The sequence below is a fragment of the Bufo bufo genome, chromosome 6 (genome assembly GCF_905171765.1).
Source record: "Bufo bufo chromosome 6, aBufBuf1.1, whole genome shotgun sequence".
Lineage (NCBI taxonomy): Eukaryota > Metazoa > Chordata > Amphibia > Anura > Bufonidae > Bufo > Bufo bufo.
This window is the reverse complement of record NC_053394.1, coordinates 128821065-128848199: the sequence shown is the minus strand read 5'-3', so window position 1 is coordinate 128848199 and position 27135 is coordinate 128821065. Positions and strand designations below refer to the sequence as shown.

The window sequence follows — 27135 nt, the reverse complement described above, 5'->3', positions numbered from 1 at the left end:
CAACAGATGGCCAGTCTATTATTTTTGTGTGATTGAGAACCTGAAGGTAATTGCTCCCATCAACATGCAGGGATGTCTGTAGTCTAAATGTTGGTGTGTTACTTTCTCTGCCAGATGCTCTGCACTATTCCTAATGTGACTGCTGAATGCTCTGCTGAATCTAGTAGTTCTATTCCTAATGGGCTGGCACATATGCTGTCACTTTGCTGCTTTCAATCCACAGTGCAACAGGTTTCCCTGTCTAGCTCTGCCCCTTGCTGCATACACGTGCACGGCTTATATTAGACTGAACTACTTCCTTCCAGAAGGAGTGGATTCAGCCCATGCCTAGCAACAGTACTAGGAACCTCCCACTCTCCATATACAGCTTTTGGGACATAAAGGGCATAAAGTCAAATGTACCCTTTGCAGTGGAGCGCTGCATAATATTTGAGGAGACATATCAATGTCACTTGTGCCTGCACACCTCCTTATTTGTGCCAGAATTTGTGACGCACCGTTGCTGCACCAAATATAGACATGTTAGTGCCACAATTTTTTTAGGCATCTTTTGTGCCAACTTTTTTGTCTAATCCTATTTTTGTGCCTTGTTTTCTTGCAGTCTTTAGACAGTTTGAACTGCCATTAAAAGTGGTGTAATATTTTTATAGTATGAAGCCCCATGGTTTAGTGTGTCGGAGATAGAAATATTTTTGGCACATTGTGCTGCATATTACCTTCACCACTTTCTAAAACAACAAAGATTTAGACACATTTTACAATATAAATTTTGCACAAGCTAAAGATGGCACGGGCACAATACTCTGGCTCAGAATAAACCTGTCTTAATATATTTGCTCCACTGTGTTGCAGAAACTTCCATAGTCTCTCCACTCTTTCAGTAAAGAATAGATGCCCCTTGTTCCAGTAACAATAGGTAGATTTTTTCTCTGCAAGATCTGGAAAAAAATCTGCAGTGTACCCACAGACTATAAGGCTCTTGCAGTCCCATAGAAATGAATGAAGCGGCAGTGTGCATTCTCGACCACCACCTCATATGGGGGAGATACAAGACCTCCATTTATGTGATTGTTGGAGGTCCCAGTGGTTAGACCTGAACCTTATCCTAATCAATAGTTTTAACCTTATTATGACAATCAATTCCTTCCTACATCATAAAACAGGCGAGTTTTCTTAACCAGTCTCCTCCTTCATGCTGTGAGAAAGGTGTGTTGCTGATAGTAAAACTAATGAGGAAGTAGAAGGTAATATTTTCAATGCTAGGAAACAGCAATCAGATCACAGCGTGACTTCGGATATTTACATATTTCATTTGACCTTCTATCTTCAAGTTCTCTCTGTCTACACCCATGTTACAATGATTCCCAAACTGGAAAGTCCAGGCTGATGAAACTCTCTCTTCTCTTCTTGGCTGACTTGGGCAGATTATATTTGAGGCTGTTTAGTACACCATATACCACCATGTGTGCCTATGTAGACATGAACCAGCCAACCTATAGATGTGTTAGTGTATGGGACTTCAAAGGTTCTTCCCATGAACTGCTGAGTTTCAAAGCTGGTGAACATTTCCATGCTCTGGACAGAAGTGGGGACTGGTGGCTTGTGGAGAGACTGAGAGGAGATGGCAGTAGGACTGGCGAGAAAGGATACGTGCCATATAATTACATGGCGGAAGAAGGAACGGTGGAAGAGCAGTCGTAAGTAAGCCAATACTACAGTACATATGGTACTTTATCTAAACTGATGGAATCATTACATTTTGACTTGGCTTGACACATTATGTAGGTTAATTAGACAGTGTATATTTTTTCTGTAATGCTACATATGTAGGAGAGATGAATTTGTTATTTTGAGGCTGTATATATATTTTGAGGCATGTATGTATATTACAGACATGTAACTATATTCTGTGACTTTCTTTCAATGGCACAGATTAATAGGCAGACCTGTTAGGAACAATATAATCTGAACATTTTTCTAACACCCATGAGCTCATAGCACACTGCATATTTTAGATAGTCAACTTCAGCAGGAGCAGCAGAATGGAGAATGTCTAGTGTACAAGATGTTGGAGACCCTAACTAGGTAAGAGACAGATTCAGGTCTGACACATGTATATAAAACTCAGGTCTACTACATGTATAAAAAGCTAACACTGTCCATACATACTAGTATCCGTATCTATAAATGCCTCCTAAGATGACCATATGGTATGGTGTAAGAAAATAATGCGTTGTGTTGGCTTAAAAAAATGTAAATAAATGGACTGCATAACTCTGAATTTCTAAAGCCTTCAGAGATTGGCTGGTCTAATCTATGGACTGGATAGACCCATTTTTCATGGGTAAATGCTTATATTTAGAGATGAGCAAATTTTTTAAAAATTCGATTCGCCGGTTTCCCAAATTTTTTTGAAAAAATTTGGTTCGATCTGAATATATTCGCGATGAATTTCATAAAAAAAATGCTATTTCCTGGCTGCAGAGAGCCTTTATAGTGGTGTAGAACACTGTGCCTTGCAGTAACACGCATAGGGAGTCTGCTGTGGTAGTGAAATAATACTGTGAGTCTGTATGACATGCAGATGACAGGCATCGCTCTTAGAATCACTGCACACTTCACTCACATGGGCAGTCACGGGGCCAAAACTGACCAAATAACTCAAGTATGAACTCAGCCTTACAGGTTGATGTTAGCGCCAAGAAGATGCGCACTCCTTTTACACCGCCATCAGCTTATTCCACATAGATGTCTACAGAACCTGTTCTATTAAACGCTTATACAAGTAGAGCTCCCCCCGACAGAGTGGAGAGGGTGTCAGTAGTAAGTTTGTGTTGACCTCACTGATTATTTTGCCCTTCCTTTGATCCGTCAGAACAACAACCCCCAAAAAACGGATCCTGTCTGTTGAGCATCCGCCTTCACTCGGTCAGCATTTGGTCAGTAATCCATCAGTATTGCTAATGCCCCAAAAAAAGGAGTGGATCCAAAACAGAGATGACCGAGTCAACCATTTAAGAACCACTGGGTTGCTGGTCAAGACATGACCGCTAGATGACACCGGGAGCTCAGGCCTCTCGCTGCAAACCCTGCTGCCACGGCCCCTTACTATGCTACGACCTGTGCCTGCGCCATAAACATTTAGCAGGGCCTGGCACTTCTCTGTCTGACATACTGTTAGATCAAATAAATAAATAGGAAATTACCGTATATGCCGGCGTATAAGACGACTGGGCGTATAAGACGACCCCCAACTTTTCCATTTAAAATATAGGGTTTGTGCTATACTCGCCGTATAAGACTACCCCTGAATGCCCAGCCCTCCCTGTCTTCAAGACGATCTTCTCCAGTCCAGGGAACTGACTGGGATCTGTCGATGGCACTGTTATGGGGAGGGGGATCAGTGGATGACACTGCTATGGGGAGGGGTATCAGTGGATGACACTGCTATGGGGAGGGGAATCAGTGGATGACACTGCTATGGGGAGGGGGATCAGTGGCTGACACTATATAGCATCTTATGCTATATGTGTCATCCACAGATCCACCTCATGACAGTGTCATCCACAGATCCCCCTCCAAATAGTGCCATCCACAGATCCCCACCTAAACAGTGCCATCCACAGATCCCCCCTAAACAGTGCCATCCACAGATCTCCCTACCCATAACAGTGTCATCCACAGATCCCCCTCCCATGACAGTGCTAACCACAGATCCCCCTCCCATAACAGTGTCATCCACAGATCCCCCCCCCATGACAGTGCCATCCACAGATCCCCCTCCCCATAACAGTGTCATCCACAGATCCCCCCATGACAGTGCAATCCACAGATCCCCCTCCCCATAACAGTGCCATCCACAGACCCCCCTCCAAATAGTGCCATCCACAGATCCCCCCCTAAACACTACAATCCACAGATCTCCCTCCCCATAACAGTGTCATCCACAGTTCCCCCCCCCCCCCCATGACAGTGCCATCCACAGATCCCCCTCCCCGACGCTCAGAGGAGTATACATTTATTAACTGTAATCTGTAACTTTAACTTTAAATGAGCGCTCATGTCTTTACTAGGGTACCTTACTCTCAGCTCTGGTAATAGGCAGTGCGGGCGGCGCTCACTCACTGACGTCACGCGCCTGCGCCACCTAGTGGGAGGAGCAGGCACATGACGTCAGTGAGTGAGCGCCGCCCGCACTGCCTGTTAGCGGAGCTGAGAGTAAGGTACCCTAGTAAAGACATGAGCGCTCATTTAAAGTTAAAGTGACAGATTACAGTTAATAAATGTATACTCCTGTGAGCGGAGGGGCCCTGTATATTCTAACCCCCAGGCAAGCGTCCCGGTCACCATGGGAACGCCTGGGGGTTAGAATATACCATCGGATCTGAGTATACCCGGCGTATAAGACGACCCCCGACTTTTGAAAATAATTTTTAGTGTTAGAAAGTCGTCTTATACGCCGGCATATACGGTAAAACACCCCAAAAAAATCTATTTTTTTCACTTCAGCACACAACGGTTAATAAGCCCTTTTTTTTAACCACTAATACACGCTAGCCAGGTAAGGTGCCACCTCAGTCAGCGGCCGCGTTGCTTGAAGTCCGGTCGGCGGCGCCGGCTCCCCAGGTAAGGGGGAGTCACTCTGCACCGGCTCCCACGCGGCAGTGTAGGTAGGCTGCAGGGGTCAGCGTGATCCCGAATTTGTCGCTCAAATATCTGGCATGGGCCGCTGTGCCATTAGTGAGGCAGGTTGTTTTTTCACTTACGTTTTCTTGTCTCCTCTCCTGTTGCTGCTGGCCTGCTTGCTCCCGGTCTCCCAAAAGCTGTGTCTCTGGCATCAATCCTGTCCGGGTCCTTGTGCCCCCGGTGGCCACAGTTGGGAATGCAGGCCAGGGGTTCACAGGACAGCTCGCTGCAGGGTAGGAGATTGACGCCCTCTGGTGTTCACTCCTGCTACTACATGAAAAAAGAAAACATACATATATACTCTTTTCACGTCTTGCAATTGTATTAATTCACACACACTCTTGTATATAAAAAAATAAAAAATAATAGCTCATTATTTGTTCAAAAGATATACATGTGGAAAAAAAAAAAAATATATATATATATATATATAACGATACATAGGCATGTACAACAGTTTAGCTAGGCTCTCCTTTCCATTTGATCGTTTTCAGTCATTTCGCAGGTACGAAATTACCATGCTAGTTCGCTTCATACCTTCACAGTTTACGCATAGCTCATGTGAACGCTTGTATATTCATCAATCTCGTTCACGTTCAAGTCATGTACCGCCGTTTTTCTTATCTATTTAAGTATGTTTTCTCCGTTCTCTCTCCAGGGACGTTCTTTCTTTACAGGGTCAACTGTCAATTCTGGGTGGTCCAGTTTCATTTCCAACAGGTAGTATAGGGAAGTTTTCAGGGGTAGGTTCGCTCCCTCATTTTTTCGCGGTTTTAACGGTTTTAACTCAGGTATTCTCCTCAACCTGCCATTCGCTCCCCCCGCGCTGTGGGTAAGTCAGCTCAGTCTGTCGGTGGCAGAAATTATTGGTCACAAGGTGACACCAATAACGATGGCATGTTTGCGCACACGACATAGTTCGGTGGTAGGTTTGTCACTGGTGTATGGTCTCAGGTTACGTTGCGGAGCCTCATTGTTACATACTGTACCTACAGGGCCATGTCTCATGCCTCTGATATCGTGGAGGCCTCGGTCAATGAGAATGCCGCCAGACTGTCCGAAATGGGTAGCATCCCGTCATTACGGAATTGGACCGTACCCAGGTTGATGGTGGAACTATCCAGGAAGGGTATACCGTTTTCAGCCTCGGCCAGAAAGGCAGAATTATATCGCCTATTTATGTCCAATTCAAGTCCTCAACGTCAGGAGGAAGTCTCCATGGCCACGGTCCAGACGTCGTTCGCTCAGATTCACGTTATGCTTAACAATCTCACATCATCAGTCACGGACATTCAATCCAGACTGAAAACGGTCGAGTCCCGTGGTTCCATCCTCACTCCTCCGAATCCAGAGTTGGTCATCCCGTCCACCTCCACCGCTGGGGGTACCGGTACTACTGTCTCTGTTCCTAATATCACACCGGCTCACTTCATACCAGCTAACACCAAAAAAGATATCCTTGAAGGCAGGGACGTCAACTTGGCTTCCCTGTTGATTGCTACTCTGGATTTCTCAGACAGTCATCGCGTGCGGTGATGTTTCAGTGGTACTCAGGGGCCGTGATCTCAGGTTGAACAGAAAGCTTACCATCCCTGAGTTCCTTCTAGCTTTCATCCTGTATAGGGATGTGATTTGCTCTTTACGGCCTGACCGGAGGGAGGAATTAGATCTCTATTTGTTCAGGGTTACCGAGTTGGGGTACAAATATGGTGGTAGTTCGTTCTACGATTATCACTGTTCCTTTTCCGCCAAGGCTGCGGCGGCCCTCAGTCAATTTCAATTCCTCATGAACTGGGCTAATATCGACACTGAGATATTTTGCAGACATTTTGCTGGCCTTAGGGCTCCTGCTTGTTCCCTGTGTCAGTCCATCTACCACACAGCAGAATGGTGTCACAAGGCAGCCTCAAGTGTCGATAGTAGCCTTTCCGCACAGCCATCTGGGTACTCTGAACCACAGAATACCTCAGGTTTAGTTGACAAGTTAGGGAGGCCCATTAAATACCTCGGCCAATCTCAGATCTGCAATAATTTTAATTTTTCCTTCTGCAATTACAGTCAGTGTAGGCTATTACATGTTTGTGTTAATTGCTTCAGAGCCCATCCCAAATAAGTCTGTACATTAAAGGCGGATAAGTCATATTTGAGTGTCGTTAACATTGATTGCTTGCTGCATTTTCTACGCAACCACCACGACCCTAGCTTCATTCAGTTCCTCATGTCGGGATTTAGATCAGGTTTCCACACTGGTCTAATTGCCCTGCCCGAATCATCTTATGAATGCAGAAATTTATTATCAGCTGAGTGTCATCCTCAAGCGGCAGATGAGCTGATTTCCATCGAGTTGGCCAAGGGGTTCCTGATAGGCACCTTTTCTTTCCCTCCTTTTGATTGGTGGAGAGACAGTCCTATAGGCGTAGTCACAGGGAAGTTTAGCAATAAAGAAAGGTTGATCATCGATTTATCAGCCCCACACGGTCACTCCATTTCCAGTATCAACTCTCTCATACCCTCCGAAGAAGTCAGTATGAAATATTCCTCCATAGATCAGGCTATCGCCATAATACTGCAGTTAGGCCGTCATACTATTCTATCAAAAGCTGATATTTCTGACGCTTTTAAACTACTCCCCATCAGTCCAACTCTGTGGCAGTGGCACGGTATAAAGTGGAGAGATCTTTACTACTTTGCCTCTAAACTCACTTTCGGATCCAAAAGCAGCCCGTGGTTGTTTGAAAAATTGGCTCAGGCTCTCCACTGGATACTAGTCAACGAGTTTCATTGTAGTTTTGTCATCCATTACCTAGATGACTATCTATTGTTAGAATACCCCGGGTCCAATTCAAAAGCACTACAGTCGCTTCTAAGCTGTTTCCACCAACTTGGTATTCCCGTATCCCCAAAAAAGGTCGAAGGTCCATCCTCAGTTATCACCTTCCTAGGCATTATTCTGGACACAAACATGGTCGCAAAATTACCGGAAAACAAATTGGGCATGATTAGGGTCGTCCTTCACAATTTTACGCAGACCAGAACTATTAAGAAAGTTGAATTACAGTCTCTTTTAGGCATGTTAAACTTTGCTATGCGAGTCATGCCCCAAGGTAGGCCATTTGTTTCACGACTACTAGCTCTCCTACCTTCAGCTCCTTCCCAAGACAGCCTTATATGCCTTGACGACCAAGCAGTAGCCGATTTAGCCACGTGGGACTATTTTCTTAGTAACTGGAATGGTATTTCACTCTTCATCCCTGAAGTGTCCAACAGTTCCCCCTGTAGTTTTCTCCGATGCCGCTCCCAGTTCTGGCTGCGCAGCAATTTTTGGCACACAGTGGCTAGCGAACGTATCGCCTGACGAGGTCAAGACACTGCCGGGGTTTCTTCAGTCTTCAGCTTCCTTTGAGATTTACCCCATAGTTGCAGCCGCTCATGTTTGGGGTCACGAACGGACCGGTCACACGGTGTTATTCGTTTCCGACAACGCAGCGGTCATTGATATCTTAAATAACGGGTCATCTAAGTCCCCTCAGGTGTTATTGTTCCTCAGACGTCTAGTGCTTCTTTCCTTGCAGCACCAGTTTAGATACATTTGCTCACATATATCCGGGCAAAACAATGTTGCGGCCGATGCCCTGTCTAGCGCTAATTTTGCCCTTTTCTCACAGGTATTTCCCGATGCAGACGTCAACGGTGCCACAGTACCTCCTTTTCCGTCACTGATCTGGGTTTAAACTCTCATCTAGCTACAGCTCGTTCATTACTAGCCAAGTCCCTGTCATCCAACACGGCCAGGACTTACCATACAGGTTGGAGGGCATTTCTTAAATTCCAAGACAAGTTTCCCCAAGGCAGTCTCTATTTTACCCACTACATCCTGGCTTTGATCGGCTATTGTCATTCTGAATTGAAACTGTCATACTCCACAGTTAAGGCTACTTTCACACCTGCGTTCGGGTGTCCGCTCGTGAGCTCCGTTTGAAGGGGCTCACAAGCGGCCCCGAACGCATCCGTCCAGCTCTAATGCATTCTGAGTGGACGCGGATCCGCTCAGAATGCATCAGTCTGGCGGCGTTCAGCCTCCACTCCGTTCAGCAAGCGGACACCCGAACGCTGCTTGCAGCCGTGCGGAGGCAAGCGGATCCGTCCAGACTTACAATGTAAGTCAATGGGGACGGATCCGTTTGAAGATGACACAATATGGCTCAATCTTCAAACGGATCCGTCCCCCATTGACTTTCAATGTAAAGTCTGGACGGATCCGTTCAGACAACTTTCACACTTAGAATTTTTTCTAAGTTATAATGCAGACGGATCCGTTCTGAATGGATACAAACGTCTGCATTATAGGAGCGGATCCGTCTGAGCAGACATCAGACGGACCCACTCTGAACGGCAGTGTGAAAGTCTTACTTAGCCGGTGTTTAGCATTTCCAAGCCTCAAGTAAACCAGAAGCTGCCTCACTCTTCTCCATTCATGTAATTATGGCTACTCTCAGGGGTCTTGAAAAATGCAAGCAAAAAAAACGTCCTGGTCGACAGGCCATCACCGGGCAGACATTTCGTCAGTTATCCGACATGTTAGACAATAGCCCCTTTGGCGCCCAACAGAGTCTAGTGATCAAAGCAGCCATGTACCTGGCTTTCTATGGGTTCCTGAGACCAGGAGAGTTTACCTCAGCCCTTAGGAGCCGCAGGTATCTGACTGTCGGTCAACTGAAGCTAATAGAGAAAGCTTCATTCTCTCGCTCACGTCCACCAAAACATCACAATCAGGCCCTCCTACCCAGATCACATACTACCCTACCACCCACCGCTGGTGCCCTGTTCAAGTGCTACGCCAGTTGTTAATTAATTTTGACAGTAATCCTCCCCATAGTCCACTGTTGCCATTCAATGCAACGCATCTTACAACCACCCAATTTGTGTCTCACATCCGTACCCTGGTGGCAAACCTAGGTATAGACCCAGCATCTGTCTCTGGCCACTCCTTTCAGATTGGCGCCGCTTCCGCAGCATCCAAGAACCAAGTTCCTGCTCACGTCATCAGAAAGTTAAGGCGGTGGCAGTCCTCCTGTTATTACAGATACATACCTCACCCGAACGTTGAGATGTCTCTTGCCTTTCAGAACTTGGTACTGTAAGTGCAAATCGTAATAAAGTGTTGGCCTCCTTCAGTCATCCCTACAACGTTGCGGTTACGGCACAAATCAAACCGTTTTAGGTAACTACTAGTTAGGATTCCGTTACAGGTGTAGCCCCGACCACAAGTTATAAGGCCGATTTATTGGCCTGTATTTGTGGGAGGGGCTCTGCCCCGCTATTTAGGGTCACTCCCCCCTCCCCTACATTCTACGTCTGTTTCAGCACACCCACCCTTCCCACCCTCCATTTCATTGTCACACCAGGGGATGGCCTCCTTCAGTCATCCCTACAACGTTGCGGTTACGGCACAAATCAAACCGTTTTAGGTAACTACTAGTTAGGATTCCGTTACAGGTGTAGCCCCAACCACAAATAAAAGTCACCTTTTCTCCTGGGTGTTAATTCACACTCTGTTAGCAGTTCAGCCTTATCAAGTCCATATGCCGCCTGTTTGCCTTTAGAGGGGCCTGAGTCTTCCAGCCCGGCTCAAACCTCAAATCCCAGCACACCCCTCAGTTCACAGCACACAGACTCCTGAGCTCCACTGTCAGAGGGAGGTAAATCCACACACCTGGCAGTTCTGGCTCGTTTTTATGCCTGGCAAAACCCGGCCTGGAACATGGGGAGTAGTCACCCACCCAGCACTTTGACTACTCCCAGTAAGAGCCGTCCCGGATCAGCTATGACAGCCTTGCTAAATCTCACGGTGACAATTAGCAATAGACACTGACACATAAAATACCGGCTCTTACTTGACCGAGGCCAGGAACCTCGGTGACACATAACTTCCACCCACAATGATTCCAGGTACCGTCTTACAACATATAACAGCACTGCTGAACGGCAAATATATTTTACTTTTGACACTAATATACGACAAAAAGTGCTGTAATTTTAGCACTTCACCACACAATGGCTAATAAGCCCTTTTTCCCCCACTAATACAAGCCAAAAAATGCTTTAGAACAAATAACTGCATTGCATAAGGGCAAATAAGACGTAGAAATATTTCCTTGTAATATCCCCTGTTAATGGCTGTAACACCCCAATAACAAGAACGGTTTGCTGGAATTACAGAGCTGTATAATGGCAATTTGGGTGCCCAGTCAGTGCAGTAAGGTTTAATAAGATTGTTCCTATTACCCAGGCTGTAACCTCCCCTACTGAACCCTGTTCAACATAAATGCTGTGGAATGATTCCTCCCTATCTTTTTCCTACACCTTGAATAATCTTTCCCTGGACTTGTAAATCATTTTTTTAAGCACAATAAAGTCTTTTCTAGCACTGTCCCTAGCGCCTTCTGACGTCTCTCCCTGCACTAAGTACACTGGAAAATGGCAGAATCCATGATGGCTGAGGCTATTTATAGGGCTGTGACATCACAGGGCTGGCTGGCTGCTGATTGGCTGCATGCATGGCATTATGGGTGATCTCGCGTTCCCAGAGTTCCTTGCTCCATGTTTTCACACGTGCAGCAGCCATTTGCGATTCGTTACCACAAAGCGTGAGTAAATTCGGATTCGGTGCGAATTGAATTTTTCTTGAAATTCGGATCGAATTCCACTTTGTCAGCTTCGATTTGCTCATCTCTAGTTATATTCCAAAATTTGGATGACAACCTTGAGGCTAAAAACACATAGGCTACATATTTCTGTGTCTAACATGTTGCTTAGTCTTCGGATGGAGGGTTAAAATGAGACTATCAGAACCTCCATACACATCTTCAGACATACCTGGGTCAATATCTTTCCAGCAGTGATCTAAGTAAGAAGGAAACCATTTCTAGCAGTGGTTTTATGTTAGCTCCATTGTTGTTGGACATCTTTAGGATAGTCCATCAATATCTGCAGCTAATTTGCAGCAGCTTTGTTGTCAGAAGCTGATGCAAGAACTACACCGTTACATTATGTAGTGAACCAAGCTGGTTACTGCAAGGCTGATCACTTTAGAACAGCTGATGGGTGAATGTCCGCGTTGCCAACCGTCCAGAAATTCATGGACAGTCCGTAAAAATAGGCAACTATTTTCCTGTGTCCGATAAAAATAAAAATAAAATATGTGTCTGTGGGTACTTGACTAGGTTATTTTGGTGGTAATCATCATCATTTTACATCTCACAATAAATGCTGGTAATGAGTTCTTATAGGTATATTGAGCTGTAGACAAGTATTACTTAGAATCTTCATCATTCATTATGGTTTTCCAATTTGTCCATACTTTGCTCCCTTATTTCATTTCAGAGGTCACATTGTAACTGCTAGCTCCTCACAATTGTAGACAGTATTCAAGAGATTTCAGACATAATGATGCCCCTCTCCAGACTGAAAAAATATCAGGAAGTTTCTTTGAATTTATTATTTTATCCTGAAGAAGGGAGGGATGTGAATAAAGTACCCACAGTCTTCTAAGCGCTGCCCATCTTCTTTTGGGTTCTTCAGGTTCTTCAGTGGCCTCTTCCTGTTTCCTTGATTATTTTCTTCTCCAGTGAGTTGCATCTTTTAATGATATGTCTAAAATAAGATGAGGCCTAACAATATTTTCTCATTAGTTATGTGTGAATATAACACTATTGGGCATCCTCAAAAAAAAAATATTCCTTTTAGGGGTTTCAGTTATCACAATCTCCAACCAGGAACAGAACGAAGGTCGAGAAGGACACTTTGGTAAAGTAATGCTAATGATACTAGCTCCATGACAACAGTGTTTTCCACACACTGGCTGGAGGTGGTTGGTGGAGGCCTCTAGATGGTAGAGGCAAATGTCCTCCTTACCCATTCTTTCATCTGCCCGTGACCAGCAGGGTTCAACACATTCCTGAGCACCTTGTAATTCTTCACATCATAAAATTATTTTAGATCTGGTTTTCCTCTATTTAGCTTTGGATAAATATCACTTGACTGGGGATTTTAATTTCACTGCAATTGGAAATAGCGTAGGTATGAGACCTATAGTAATGTCTCATAACCATGGGAAAGTTGGCTGACCATCTATATGCCTGCTATTACTGGGCTGTAACCCAGCTTTCAGAGACTCCAAAATGGCAAATCCGCCTATGTGGTAACAACCCTCCCCATTATATCCCATTCAGGGACATTTCATAACAGCCCTTTTAAGAGCTGTAATAGTTGCATATTTGTTTTCAAGCTTTCCCCGCAAATAAGTACTAGTAATAGTAGTGGTATGCAGATGAGTTTGTACAAATCTACACAATGGATGGCGCCATCTCACAAGATCCTACACAATCACCTATCGAAGACTTAACCAAGGACAGTGTCTCAGCTGATTACAATGCTGCCCTTTTTTTGTATATCCCATGTCCCAAGGCTTGTTAAAAAGTTGGAATTCCAACAGTAGAAAAGGATAATGAGGCGACACTTACCCAGCAGTAATTCATAAAAGGATCCTTTATTGATCCGGGATGCGAGTAACAATAACCAGCAGAATTAACAGGGGCGGACAGGTCAGCGGCCGGATCTTCTCTTGGTCCAGTGGACACGTTTCTGCCTGACGAAGGGCATCCTATGTGCCTGAAACATTCCTTTGTGTACCACCATGTCCGGCCAATAAATTGGAGTGTTGTCTGAATTGTTTGACACGATTTGAGTTCAAGGAGGTGGAGCCTCGAACAAACCCCTGACGAGCGCCCACACCAGCCAGAATAGACACAGTGCTGTGATCAACAAGGATTTTCGTATAGATGTCTGTGTTTGGATCTGGTGCATGAAGTATTGAAAAGGGAGTGTATGGCTGTGCCGCCCGGTCCCTCTACTAGGTGCACATTGTTAAAAAGTTGGATTTTGACTCATAGGGAGCTACCTCCACAAGGTGGCGCTAGCGAGATGGTTCTCTTTCCTTGAGCGATACCTCTTTGCATATGGTTTTCCCATAAACACTTCTAGTAAGTCTCCATACACAGATGGTCTCTTTAAGGAGAGCTATAACCCTAGGAAAGCTTTGGTTCCCCTGCAAAAAAAAATGGAGTTTTTAGCAATATGGAAATAAGCAAGGACATTGCTGTTGGTTTTGTGGCACTCAGCCCCGGCCTCAAACCGCTGATTGACAGTCAGGCATCAGGAACATAATCTCGCCTAGATTTGTAACTCTGGTGTCAAAGGGAAGGGCTGGTAAGAGAGAGGAGCGTGGCTTGAGTGCAACAAAAGTAACATAAACGCCCTTGTTGCACTAAAGCCACATTTGGATATTGCTAAAAAAAATTATTTCTTTGCATTGGAACCGCAGATCTACAAACCAAGGGCAGAATTGTAATCAGATTAGAAAAAGCAATTTGACACTGCCCCTGGTTACACATTGATGTCACTGGTGACAGACTCCTTTTAACTGTTAATGGTCCCTACAGATGGTTTTTCGGAGAACTGTCACGGACAGAGGCTGTAAATCTCCTGTTGAAAAATGGAAATAGGACCGGATCCTTCCTGTTTCGTGTTAGTGACAAGCATGGCTTTATGTACGCTTTATCAGGTAAATCAATCTTGGAGCAGTCAGAAGTTTCTTCCATTATAAGGGCTCATGCATATAATTGTATGTGTTTTGTGGTCTGCAAATCGCAGATCCGCAAAACATGGATCTTGGCTGTGCGCATGCCACAATTTTTTTCAGACTTCTGTAGAAAAGTCCTATCCTTGTCCACAAAATGGACAAGAATAGGACATGTTCTATCCTGTTTGTGGGGCTGAAGAACGGACATACGGATATGGACAGTACACGGTGTGCTGTATGCATTTTTTGCGGCCCCATTGAAAAGAATAGGTCCGCATCTGATCTGCAAAAAAAAATGAGGATTGGATGTGTACCAAAAATACAGTCATGTGAATGCACCCTACTACAGAATATAAATCAGTGATCCAATAGCAAAATAGTAAGTGCAATTGTAGAGTATAATACAGGATATATGTACACCATTACGTCACCAGCATAAGGCTTCATGCACACGACCGTTTTTTTTTGCGGTCCGCAAAACGGATTTCCGTTGTTCCGTGATCTGTGACCGTTTTTTCTTCCGTGGGTCTTCCTTGATTTTTGGAGGATCCACAGACATGAAAAGTGAAAAAAAAAACTAAGTCAAGTTTGCATTGAAAATTATAGGAAAAACGGACACGGATCACGGACACGGATGTGGATGACTATCTTGTGTGCATCCGTGAAAAAAACGTTGTCCGTGAAAAAAATAGGACAGGTCCTATTTTTTTCACGGACTGGAAAAACGGATCACGGACGCGGAAGCCAAACGGTGCATTTTCCGATTTTTCCACGGACCCATTGAAAGTCAATGGGTCCGCGAAAAAAAACGGAAAATGGAACAACGGCCGCGGATGCACACAACGGTCGTGTGCATGAGGCCTAACAGTGAGTGCAGCTCTGGAGTATACAGCAATACACTGAGGATTATTACAGGATCAGTAATGTAATGTATGTACACAAGGACTCCACCAGCACAATAGTGAGTGCAGCTGTTGAGTATAAGGGTCCATTCACACATCCGTATGTGTTTTGCGGATCTGTGGATCTGCAAAACACGGTCATCGGCGATGTGCGTTCTGCATTTTGCGGACCGCACATTGCCGGCACTTACTAGAAAATGCCTATTCTTGTCCGCAATTGCAGACAAGAATAGGACATGTTCTATTTTTTTCGGGAACGGAATTGTGGACCCGGAAGTGCGGATACGCAATTCGGGATCCGGGCAGCACATCGTGCTGCCCTATAGAAATGAATGGGTCCACAATTCCGTTACGCAAAATGCGGAACGAAATTGCGGACTGTAACTCAGGATAAATACCGGACAAGTAATGTATGTACACAATGACTGCTCCAGCAGAATACTGAGTACAGCTCTGGAGTATAATACAGGATTTAAGTCAGGATCAGTACAAGATAAGTAACATAATGTATGTTCACGTTATCTCCACCAGTAGAACAGTGAGTGCAGCTCTCAAGTATGATACAGGATGTAAGTAATAATCAGTGTGCTGTCCGCATCCGTTTCTCTGTTCCGTGGCCACGCCAAAAAAATAGAACATGTCCTATTCTTGTCCGTTTTGCGGACAAGAATAGGCATTTCTACAATGGGCCGCACGTTCCGCAAATTGTGGAAGACACATGGGCGGCTTCCGTTTTTTACAGACCGCAAAAAACGGAACGGTCATGTGCATAAGACCTACATTTCCCACTACTACGTATATGAAGTGACAATTATTATGAATCTTCACATTGCAGTGCGCTCTCAGAACACTGTAAAGCACTTCAAGATCTTCAGGGATGAGCAGGGGGAATATCACTTGAACAGGTTGCACTTCTTTGCGGATTTGAGTAAACTAACTGAATTCTACAAAGTGAAGCCTTTAGCAAATGACCTAGTGCTGACACATCCATGTTTGAAGGTGAGTTGCCAGTAGGTGGCACTTTATTTTGAAAGGGAAATATGGTCTTGTTACTAAATGTCTTATGTCTTCGCTACCTCTTACTGTTAGGGGGCCACACATAGCACAGTATGGCATTTCAAAGTGAGTAGACAACAATTGTCTAGGTATTTGATACAGTATATCTTCATGTGGCTTCTCCTTTAAGAGTCATTAGACGAAATATTTGGTTTCGGCAGCCACCTTAAGGGTTCACTTACTGGTTCAGACCTGCAGGAAATTGAGAATTGGTAACAAGCTTGTTCTCAGACCACCACTAATACAGCTTAGCTAACCCCTCCTGCATAATCACATCATTTAACCACACAGTCATACTTAGCAGCGTCATACTTTGGGGCATGTTAGCCACGCCCCTGGTGATGCCCAAACCAACCCAGGACTGCCCACTTATGCCCCACTTAAAGGCTATGTACACCTTCGGAGGCAATATTTTTTTTTTATGATTGCATGTTACTCATTTTCGGCTACAAATAATTTTTTCAATTGGCCTTTATTAAAAATATTGAGCTGTTCTGTCACAAAAGGTTAACTGTTTTTCTAGCTGTGTGACTGGTACTTTCACTTTTAACTTTGTGCTGTCATCTAATAACCCTTATCTCTAATTTACTAAGAGGTCCTAAACACTTATTTAAACCACATTCTTATCAGCGAGATAAGAACTGAGCTATAATGAGTGTTTATAACGTCAGAGAGCAGAGATAAGGAGCCGTCAGCTCCTGGTCTGACTGAAAAGAGAGAAAATCCAAAGGGTGCTACTAGAGCATGTCATCTCTGTACAGAAAAAAGGAGGCCATATTTTTAATAAAGACCAATTAAAAAATATATTTTTAGCTCAAAATGAGTACAATGCAATAATAAAAAAATTTCCCTTAAAGGTTTACATAGCCTTTAAGCTCTGTCCATTTTCAGCCCAAATTTGCGAGAATTCATTCTGAAAATTAGGGACAGTTCCTGTCATTCGAGACTATTGGCAAAAATGTCCAAGTGCCTAGTATACAGAAGACTCCTCCCAGACTACATTTACTATGTATGCACGCAGTTGCTACACCAGCAAAATAGTGCCTTCAGCATCCAGGATCGCTTGAGATGCTATGTTTAACCCCTTCACTGATCTAGACCACCAGGGAAATCAACTCCTTCACTCCCCTAGACCACCAAAGACTTTACTAAATCAACTCTTAATTTTTACCCCTTCAATTCAGGCACTGCATGGCGGTATTATTTGGACACTCTGTGGGCACTGCATGGCAGTATAAAACTAGAGGCAACCAGCTACAATTTTATAACCTATTGCTTACATTTTATGTACAGGATGAGCCCACAGCTACGGAGCTGTGCCTACTTCCGGATGATGAGTGGGAGAGACCCAGGGAGGAGTTTCAACTGGAACAAGAGCTGGGATCGGGGAACTTTTCCAAGGTCTTTGAAGGATACTGGCTTGGAAAAGTCAAAATTAAAGTAGCAATTAAGACAGTTAATCAAGGTGAGTATTGGGTTCTGATGTGAGGAGTTTAAAGGGGGGTGTCCAATATCAGGAGACCTCTGTCTGAAACATTATTTCTTCAAGGGATCCTCAGTATAACTTAAGCTATAGCTTGCTAGATCTCAGCACCTAAATAAGTTTGGTCCAGTTGTTTGGCAAAAGGTGCTATTTCCCTGACTGGCCATTAGGTGGCAGCATAGACAAAAAAAGAATCTTTGATGTTTGAAGTCTTGTCATGAGTTCCATCCAGTATGTAAAGGCTGAATGTTCAGGTTAAACCTCTTATCTGCTCAAACAACAATCAACTGTGCCATGAACTGAAAGAGGAAGTGTATTTTCTAGTGAATCATCTAATGCGAGTCGATGATCATTTCAACTTCAGATGTCTTACTCTATTATACTGTGCATAGCTGTCCAAACGCTTATTCAGCCAACAGCAATCTCTCCTGATCCTCCCATACAAATGCATCATATGCATGCTCGGCTCGACCAAGGCATGCACATGTAACGAATGGGGAGAGGAGAGAAAGCCGCTGCCAGGGGTGTCTTATCTCAAAAAGGATTGGACAGTTGAAATACAACATGCCCGATCTCTATCTCCACCATACACAATAACATGCAGCATAATGGTGGTGGTGGGGGGGGGGGGGGGGCTATTTATAACTCTGTATTAGAGCCACTAACTAAATGATTTTTTAGACATCAAACCAGTGTAAAATATGTTTTTACTTTCTAATACGCTATCATTTCTCAGATGCAACCAGTCGGGAAACCTTTGTGAGCGAGACGTCATTTCTGAAGACCCTTCGGCATCGTAACTTGTTATCCCTATACGCTGTATGTTCGGTGGGAAACCCTTTTTATATAATCACTGAGCTTATGTCCAAGGGGGACCTGCTTTCATTTCTGCGGAGTGAGTGTCATGAAATACAGTGATTCAATATTATGCTGCCTTGTTTGCCAGGGTGCAGTACTCACCAAAACCTGTAGGTGGTGCAATGGAGTATACATAAATTCTGCCCTACTTAAGGGTATAATTAGACCCGAGAATCGCTAACGAACGTTCGTAATAACACTTGTTAGCGATCATCTGTCAGTCTCCGATTGCCCTATTGCTCGTTCATCGGGCAATTCAGATCTTTCAGCATGCTTAAAGACCTGGATCTGCTGGTGGCAGATGGTGCTGTGTAATCAAGATCTGCCGCTGACACGCCGCTGTCCTGCATGGGGGCGAGCGAAGGGAAAGCGATCCGGAATTTGCATTTCTAGCGGGTATGTGGGCATTCATGTGGGTGTTGACACATCTATTCTGAAGTAATTGTATTTTCCCTCTGCATACTCTACTAATGCACAGTTCAAAGAAAGTTTGAAACACACTGACATGTAACTATAAAGAAGAAACCCCCTTTAAGAAAATCCTATTTTGTATCAGTAGTTCAATGTTTCCTCAGGTGACGAGGGGAAGCAGCTAAATATGGACGGGCTCCTGGATATAGCAGGGCAGATCGTCGATGGAATGGATTACCTTGAGACAAAGAACTGTGTCCATCGTGACTTGGCTGCCAGAAATGTCCTCGTTGGACACAACAACATCTGCAAGATCGCAGACTTTGGCTTGGCAAGGTTTATTAAAGTAAATGAAAAGATCAGCAGAATCTCTGGCCCCATATAGGTCTCATTCACAGCAGTGAATTTCACCATACATTTATGTTTACCTGCATTCGCCACTAGGGGGAACTCACTGCATACAGATGAATACAGCTTGCATTGAGCTCAATGGCACTTGTATTCATCCATATGCAGTGAGTTCCCCCTAGTGGTGGCTGCAGGAAGCCAAAATATTATCTGTTAACTGTGTTGTTATCAAGCATAGATTTGAAGCTCTGTCTTCTGCATTTACTATATAAAGTAATATGATTAAAATTAAATGTATTGTTTGATTTCATTTATTGCTTTTTTTTTCTCAGGATGAAGCTTATTTATCCTTTTCCAAGCAAATACCTTATAGATGGACAGCGCCGGAGGCATTGGCCTATGGCCGTTATACCCTCAAGTCAGACGTTTGGTCTTTTGGAGTTTTGTTATATGAGATAATGTCCCGGGGGGCTAAACCATACACAGGTAATTGTGGTTATTGTAATGCTTCTGATATCCTGCCTTTTTTGTGTATAGTGATATGGACAATGCAGGTATAGCCTGGGTATCTCCTGTATATAATTATATATGTACAGCTGGTATAAGTTATACATCTTTGTGTATATAGTGATATGGACCAAGCTGGTATAACCTGGGCATGTTCTGTATATAATTATATATGCACAGCTGGTATAAGTTATACATCTTGTATATAGTGATATGGACCATGCAGGTACTGTATAACCTGGGCATCTCCTGTATATAGTTATATATGTACAGCTGGTATAAGTTAGACATCTTCTTGTATATACTGTAGTAATATGGACCGTGCTGGTATAACCTGGGCATATTCTCTATATAGCTATATATATATATATATATATATACAGCTGGTATAAGTTATACATCTTCTTGTATATAGTGATATGGAGCATGCTGGTATAATCTGGACATATTCTGTATATAATTAAATATGTACAGCTTGTATAAGTTATACATTTTCCTGTACATAGTGATATGAACCATGCTGGTATAACCTGGATATCTTCTGTATATAATTATATATGTACAGCTGGTATAAGTTATACATTTTCCTGTATATAGTGATATGGACCATGCTGGTATAACCTGGGTATCTTCTGTATATAATTCTATATGTACAGATGGTATAAGTTATATGTCTTGTATATAGTGATATGGACTATGCTGGTATAACCTGGGCATCTTCTGTATATAATTATATATGTACAGCTGGCATGAGTTATACGTCTTGTATATAGTGATATGGAGCATGCAGGTACTGTATAACCTGGGCATCTTCTGTATATAATTATATATTTATAGCTGGTATAAGTTACCATTTTCTTGTATATAGTGATATGGACCATGCTGGTATAACCTGGGCATCTTCTGTATATAATTATATATTTACAGCTGGTATAAGTTATACATTTTCTTGTATATAGTGATATGGACCATGCTGGTATAACCTGGACATCTTCTGTATATAATTATATGTACAGCTGGTATAAGTTATACATTTTCTTGTATATAGTGTTATGGAGCATGTTGGTATAACCTGGGCATCTTCTGTATATAAAGTTCTATATGTACTGCTGGTATAAGTTATACAACTTCTTGTATATAGTGTTATGGAGCATGCTGGTATAACCTGTGTATCTTCTGTATATAATTATATATGTACAGCTGGTCTAAGTTATACATCTTATTGTATATAGGGATATCGAGCATGCTGGTATAACCTGGGGATCTCCTATAAATAATTATATATGTACAACTGTTAGAAGTTATACATCTTTGAGGTGGGTCATGCTGTCATACCACGAGTTACATTACAGCAGAAGATATTGTTACTCATGCACTTATGTTGACAGTGGTCCCTCTGAGCTGATTGGCAGAAAGTTCCATTGCGTAGTCTAAGGGGTTCCCTAGTATTAGCCTTTCAACCCCTATACAGTGATCCCCAGGTTACTGAGTAGTCTTAGAATAGCAGTTGAAGCACATTGTAACAGCAATATACAGTATAGTCAAGGGCAAGTCAGGAGTCATTAATGGTAAAAAAAAGTAACAGTGAATATAGAGGAAGGTCAGAGTCAGGAACAAAGCCAAGAACAATAACCAGATGGGTACAAGAGCCGAGTGAAGATCCAAGGGAACAAACAGGAGATTTCATGACAAGTCGAGGTCAGGAACTGGATCAGGATCACGCATAGAAACAGCAAAACTTCAAAGAAATAAACTAACGAGCAAAAGGGTAACAATGTTTTGAACTTTTGACTTTCAGGCTCCACATCTCACCATCCACTACAGCTTTGAATGTGAGACTACCATCATTTCATAGACAATCACCTTGGCTATCTCATACATAAATTGGACTTGCAACTATTTAGCATATGATTAGTTATTCAGAAAGGTCACTGGTTCGAATCCAGGAGCAGCCATTAGGAAGATTTAAGGATGTATAGGTATAGAGATGGCTCCCTTGTCTACTGCTGTGGAACAGGTGCACCTATCAGTTGTGACCAGTCACCGATATGTTAATTGAAATTTTTAGGTATTGGATGAAGGGCACTCACCATCAGGAATCACCTCAAGCTTGCAATATTTATTTTAAAAACAACATATAATAAAATACCATATAATAGAAATGACATAGACAAAACAAGATAAAAATGATAAAAATAGTAATAATAATAAATAATTTCTATAGAGGAGTTGCCATCGTAGCTTGTACGGTATTGTATCATATATACCACATATATTATGGCGCTAGAGTATCACAGAGTTTTTTATGCAGGTAATTGTGATATTCATACAGTCCTTGTTGTTCAAATGACTGCTTATTGTCCATAATGTTATAGAGGTATTATTGTCATACTATAGGTATTAAAATTGATGCTCATTATAGACCCTGAACAACGATGTAGTTGGTAAGTATATGTCGATGGTATCAGAGCATGTCAAGTTTGTTACCAATATTAGATAAATTACACAGTTGTGCAATGTAGATGTTTGTTACTGAAGAAGGAGCAAGTATATAGCCTCGAAACGTGTATGGTTGCAAATACCAATTGCTCCAACATCTATAAGTCAATGATTTAAAGGATTCGCCATCAAGTGTATATACATGTATACATGCAGCCGGCTGTTTAACTCTGGACCCATTGAACACGTGCGACGCCGGACGATCCTTTAGCTTACCCAGGGAATCAGCTCAATTCTAACTCTCGCTACAGCAGAAGACACACGTGGGACGCCACGGAGGGCATTTGACTCCGCTCCTGCACTGAATAGTGAGTAACAAACATCTACATTGTGCAATTGTGTAATTTATCTAATATTGGTTATGGATATTCAAGTAAAAACGAACTGTATACTCAAGGGCAGTGGGGTCTAAAAAAACAGGGAAATGAAAGAAAACCTAATATAACAGGCATAATAACAAACTTGACATGCTCTGATACCAATCGACATATACTTACCAACTACATCGTTGTTCAGTGTCTATAATAAGCATCAAATTTAATACCTATAGTATGACAATAATACCTCTATAACATTATGGACAATAAGCAGTCATTTGAACAAGGACTGTATGAATATCACAATTAACTGCATAAAATACTGCACCTAATGATTCTGTGATACTCTAGCGCCATAATATATGTGGTATATATGATACAATACAGTACAAGTACAATGGAAACTCTTCTATACAAATTATTTATTAGTACTATTTTTAGCATTTTTATCTTGTTTGGTCTATGAATTTTCTATTATATGTTATTTTATTATATGTTGTTTTGTAAAAAAAATATTGCAAGCTTGAGGTGATTCCAGATAGTGAGTGCCCTTCATCCAATACCTAAAAATTTCCATTAGGAAGATTTCCCAAATTGATAACGGTTTCTCGTCCAACAAAATTGCCAAACTGCATCATGTGAGTGCCATGACAGTTGGAAGAATACAAAATGAAGTCTGTCCATCCATTCCAAAGCCAATAGGTGGACGTCCAGGAAAAAATATGGAGTCAACAAGTTGGCTCATCACAAGGTCTAGAAGTTCTGACACGAAAAACACGGCAGAAGAGGTGGCTTGTATGCTTCATAATAGTGAGATCACAGACATCAATGCAAGCACCGTGCGATGCGGATTACACAAGTCTGGAATGGTGGCCCAAAAAAAGGTGAAGAAGCTTTGACTTCAATATCGTCATAAGAAGCGTCAGCTGGAGTTTGCAAAAAAGTTCGAACAGTGGACAGTAGAAGATAGGAAATGGGTGATTTGAAGCGATGAGATGAAAGTCAATAGACTGGGCTCCAATGCGTACAAATGGGTCTGGAAGAAACAAGGGAAAGGGGCTAACGGAACTGTCAAGTTCAGTGGAGGAAGCCTGATGATATGGGGTTGTTTCACAGCCAAAGGCGTTGGATACTTGGACCAGGATCGATGGTGGTCTCAATGCTGAGCTCTTTGTGAGTATCCTACAAGATGAGTTACTTCGTACACTCCAGTACTATGGGTATGAAAAGGACAACAGTGTTCCAGCAGGACAACAACCCGAGATTGGAGAAGAAATGGTTCAATGACAATGAAGTACACTAGAGGTCCTGGATTGGCCCCCACAGTCCCCAGACCTCAACCCAATCGAAAACTTGTAGGTAGAGTTGAAGAAAAAGCTGTATTCTTACCCAATTGAGTCGACCAGTATGCACCAACGTTGGCAATGTGTAGAAGAGACCAGGGAACAGATTTTGGTCAAGACATGCTTGAATCTGATCAAGAGCATGTCCAGAAGGATTCAGGCAAAGTTGAAAGCCAAAGGTGGATTTACAAATTAGTAACAAAAAAATACAAATACAAATGTAGAATTTTAAGAGCAAAACAGTAACAATGCATTACATGACAAGAATCTGCATAACTAATCATATGATAAATAGCTGCAAGTCCAATTTGTGTATGAAATAGCCAAGATGATTGTCTATAAAATGATGGTAGTCTCACATTCAAAGCTATAGTGGATGGTTAGATATGAAGCCTGAAAGTCAAAAGTTCAAAGCATTGTTACCCTTTTGCTCGTCAGTGTAACTTATTTTTAGAGAAAAAGGTCTGACTGAACTTTTAGGTTGAAACGCTATGGCGTGGCTGAATGCACGTGGCCAAACCCAACCAAATGCATTGGCAAATGGTCATATGATTTCACAGCTAAATGGACATATGATTTCACAGCTAAATCATACACTTGGTCATCACTGCTTGGTTTGGCAGTGAGTGGGTAGCTGAATCGTGTGTTCTCACCCTTAAGGCTCGTACAGTTCTATAGAAGGCCGGACGTTCCATTCCGCAAAATACAGTATGCACACTGCCGGTATCCGTGTTTTGTGGATCCGCAATTTGCGGACTGCAAAAATGGCTATGACCATGTGAATACCATATTTTGCAGAATGGAACGTCCGCCCCCTATAGAACTGTCATATCCTTGTCCGAGGACATGTTTTATTTTTTTGCGGATGCCACAGAACGGACATATGGATGCGGACAGCACACAGTGTGCTGTCCGCATCTCTTGCGGCCCTGTTGAAGTGAATAGGTCTGCATCTGACCCGCAAGAAATGCGCACCCGATGCGGACAAAAACAACGGTAGTGTGCATGAGCCCTTAGGGTAGTGTCTCACACAGTGGCCTTTAAGAATAAGTATCTATATTTTGCAGATCTTTGGTTTGAGGACTGAAATCCAGATATTGTATAATTAAATATGCACGGTAGAGTCCTTATTAGTGGCAGTGCTAATTGTCCTATTTTGTCTCTAGGTATTGAAAACTCTGAATTGCTTCTATACTTAAAACAAGGCAACCGCTTACCAGCTCCCTCAAATTGCTCAGCTAAAATCTACAAAGTTATGTTGGATTGTTGGCATGAAAACCCAGAAAATAGACCATCGTTTAATGAACTGAAGACATATATAGACAACCTGGCAAACTATGAGCCTCCTGAGGATTCCATCAAACCTTCTTCTAAGCCAAAGGGATGGATCCGCAAGCTGAAGAAGCAAGTTATTAAATGAGCCTTGTGCTGAACTCTGCAGGGTCGACACCTGAAATTCACAGACCAAGGGCATTGCTAGGATCTTAAATACCAGGGTATGGGCCCCCAGGTATCATCCACATACTGCACAGTTGCATATACACACAATCACACACTACAGGTACATTGTGCACACACATAACACACGGTACATCCACAAAGACACTGGAAAAACACAGCCGGTCACATAATTGTGCACACCTACGGACATGAAACACTAGCCACAGCCATCCATCTTTATTGTGTTTTTCCCATGCACACTGGCACATTGGCCAAGAACTTGGCAGGGAACTAAATTACAGCTCCATTTGACTGAAATGCATTCAGATCCCTCACAGTCAGGTGGACAGGACTGTGCAGGGAAAGCTCAGAAGGTGACATATTCCTAAATCTCGGCTGTGTCCTCATTCTCAGGATGGATGGGGGTCCCCGAGGTCAAACCCCACTGAATATGAAGTAATGGCACATCCAAGTGGTATGCCATCTCTTTATTAGATGTGTAAAGCCCTTTAAGAGAGCATTGTAAAGTGGTGTGGACTTTCCTTCAAATCCCCTGTCTGGTCACTCCTTGATCATCCCTGGTCATCCCCTGCTATAAACTATGAGCTGATAAAAATGACTTCCTCATGCCTACGCATGGTTTTACACGACCGGATGCAAAATGAGCACCTATTGATGAAAAAACGAATTGGCACTTGTTTACAGAACCTTTAGACAGACTGATGGAAGTGGCATGGGGGTGGAGCACATGCCCTGTTTACATGGAGCAATGTTCTGCTGACCAACGAGTATTTTTATGCCCAGAGAAAAAAATCTGATGAGCCACACTGATCGCTGCCCTGTCTACACTGTACAATGATCTGGAACAAGCCTTCTTACTAACACATCTTTTCATTCATTTGCCTGTTTAAAAGGGCCAGAACTCAAGCATTTGTAACCTGCAATCAGTTTCTGAGCGGCTACCTCTTCATTCAAGGGGTTGTCTGGCAATCATAAAAAAAAAAAAAAAAATCAGAATGCTGATCACTTCACTGAACGCCTGCCATCCTGCTCCAATGCTTTCTGGGTACCCCACGAGTCTTTAGTGTCTGGTCCCTCTTGACATGGAAATGTGACACCTCAGCCAAACACTGGCTGAGGTGGGTCACAGATGCAGCCAGTGACTGGCAAAGAGCTTACATTTACTGTGTCGAGAGGGACCGGAAAATAGATATTGGTGAAGCACTCTGCAAAAATCAGAAAAGGTGACTCTGGTTATCACAAAGGTGGGCGTGACTTTTTTTCTGGCATCCTGCATTCTTTTTTCAATTTTATCAGAAGGACAACACCTTTATGTCTTGTATGTCCGTTCCACAAAAAAATAGCACATGTGCTATACTTGGCCTCAAAATGCGCACCACAGACCTATTAAAGTTAACATGGACAGTATCCGTATTTTGCAGGTCCGCAATTTACAAACCGCAAAATACATATGGTCATCTGCATGAGGCCTTAAATGGACATTTCTTCTCCCTGTTCCTGACCTTAGAAGCCAGGACCTTTTCAGCCCTTAATCTGAATGTATAGATTTAGGCAGAAGATATGCATCTGCAAAGTCAGTGGTGCTAGATATTTTGTTCGGGGCATAGAGCCTCAGATCTAAGGC

General features: G+C 42.9%; 1 protein-coding gene across 3 annotated transcripts; it reads left to right on the top strand.

The window, feature by feature from the left end:
- PTK6 (protein tyrosine kinase 6) lies at positions 1–26711 on the top strand. 3 transcript variants are annotated; one of them, XM_040436864.1, is made up of 9 exons: positions 1–46; positions 1425–1697; positions 14187–14308; positions 16064–16227; positions 17578–17749; positions 18504–18662; positions 19201–19382; positions 19717–19870; positions 25217–26711. In XM_040436864.1, the coding sequence occupies exons 2-9, from the start codon at positions 1462–1464 to the stop codon at positions 25468–25470; spliced, it is 1443 nt and encodes a 480-aa protein (XP_040292798.1). In that variant the 5' UTR covers positions 1–46; positions 1425–1461; the 3' UTR covers positions 25471–26711. The 3 variants fall into 3 exon arrangements, with proteins under 3 accessions (XP_040292798.1, XP_040292799.1, XP_040292797.1); XM_040436865.1 differs by lacking the exon at positions 1–46 and having other exon boundaries at positions 1290–1701; XM_040436863.1 differs by lacking the exon at positions 1–46 and having other exon boundaries at positions 1291–1697.
- The last annotated feature ends 424 nt before the right edge of the window (positions 26712–27135 follow it).

What these genes read in the sequence shown, in the direction of transcription:
- PTK6 (XM_040436863.1), top strand. Translation starts at nt 1,387, where the DNA reads ATGAAACTCTCTCTTCTCTTCTTGGCTGACTTGGGCAGATTATATTTG. An exon ending in CTTTATGTACGCTTTATCAG is followed by an intron (nt 14,309 to 16,063) that starts GTAAATCAATCT and finishes TTCACATTGCAG; the next exon opens with TGCGCTCTCAGAACACTGTA. An exon ending in GCTTGGCAAGGTTTATTAAA is followed by an intron (nt 19,383 to 19,716) that starts GTAAATGAAAAG and finishes TTTTTTTCTCAG; the next exon opens with GATGAAGCTTATTTATCCTT.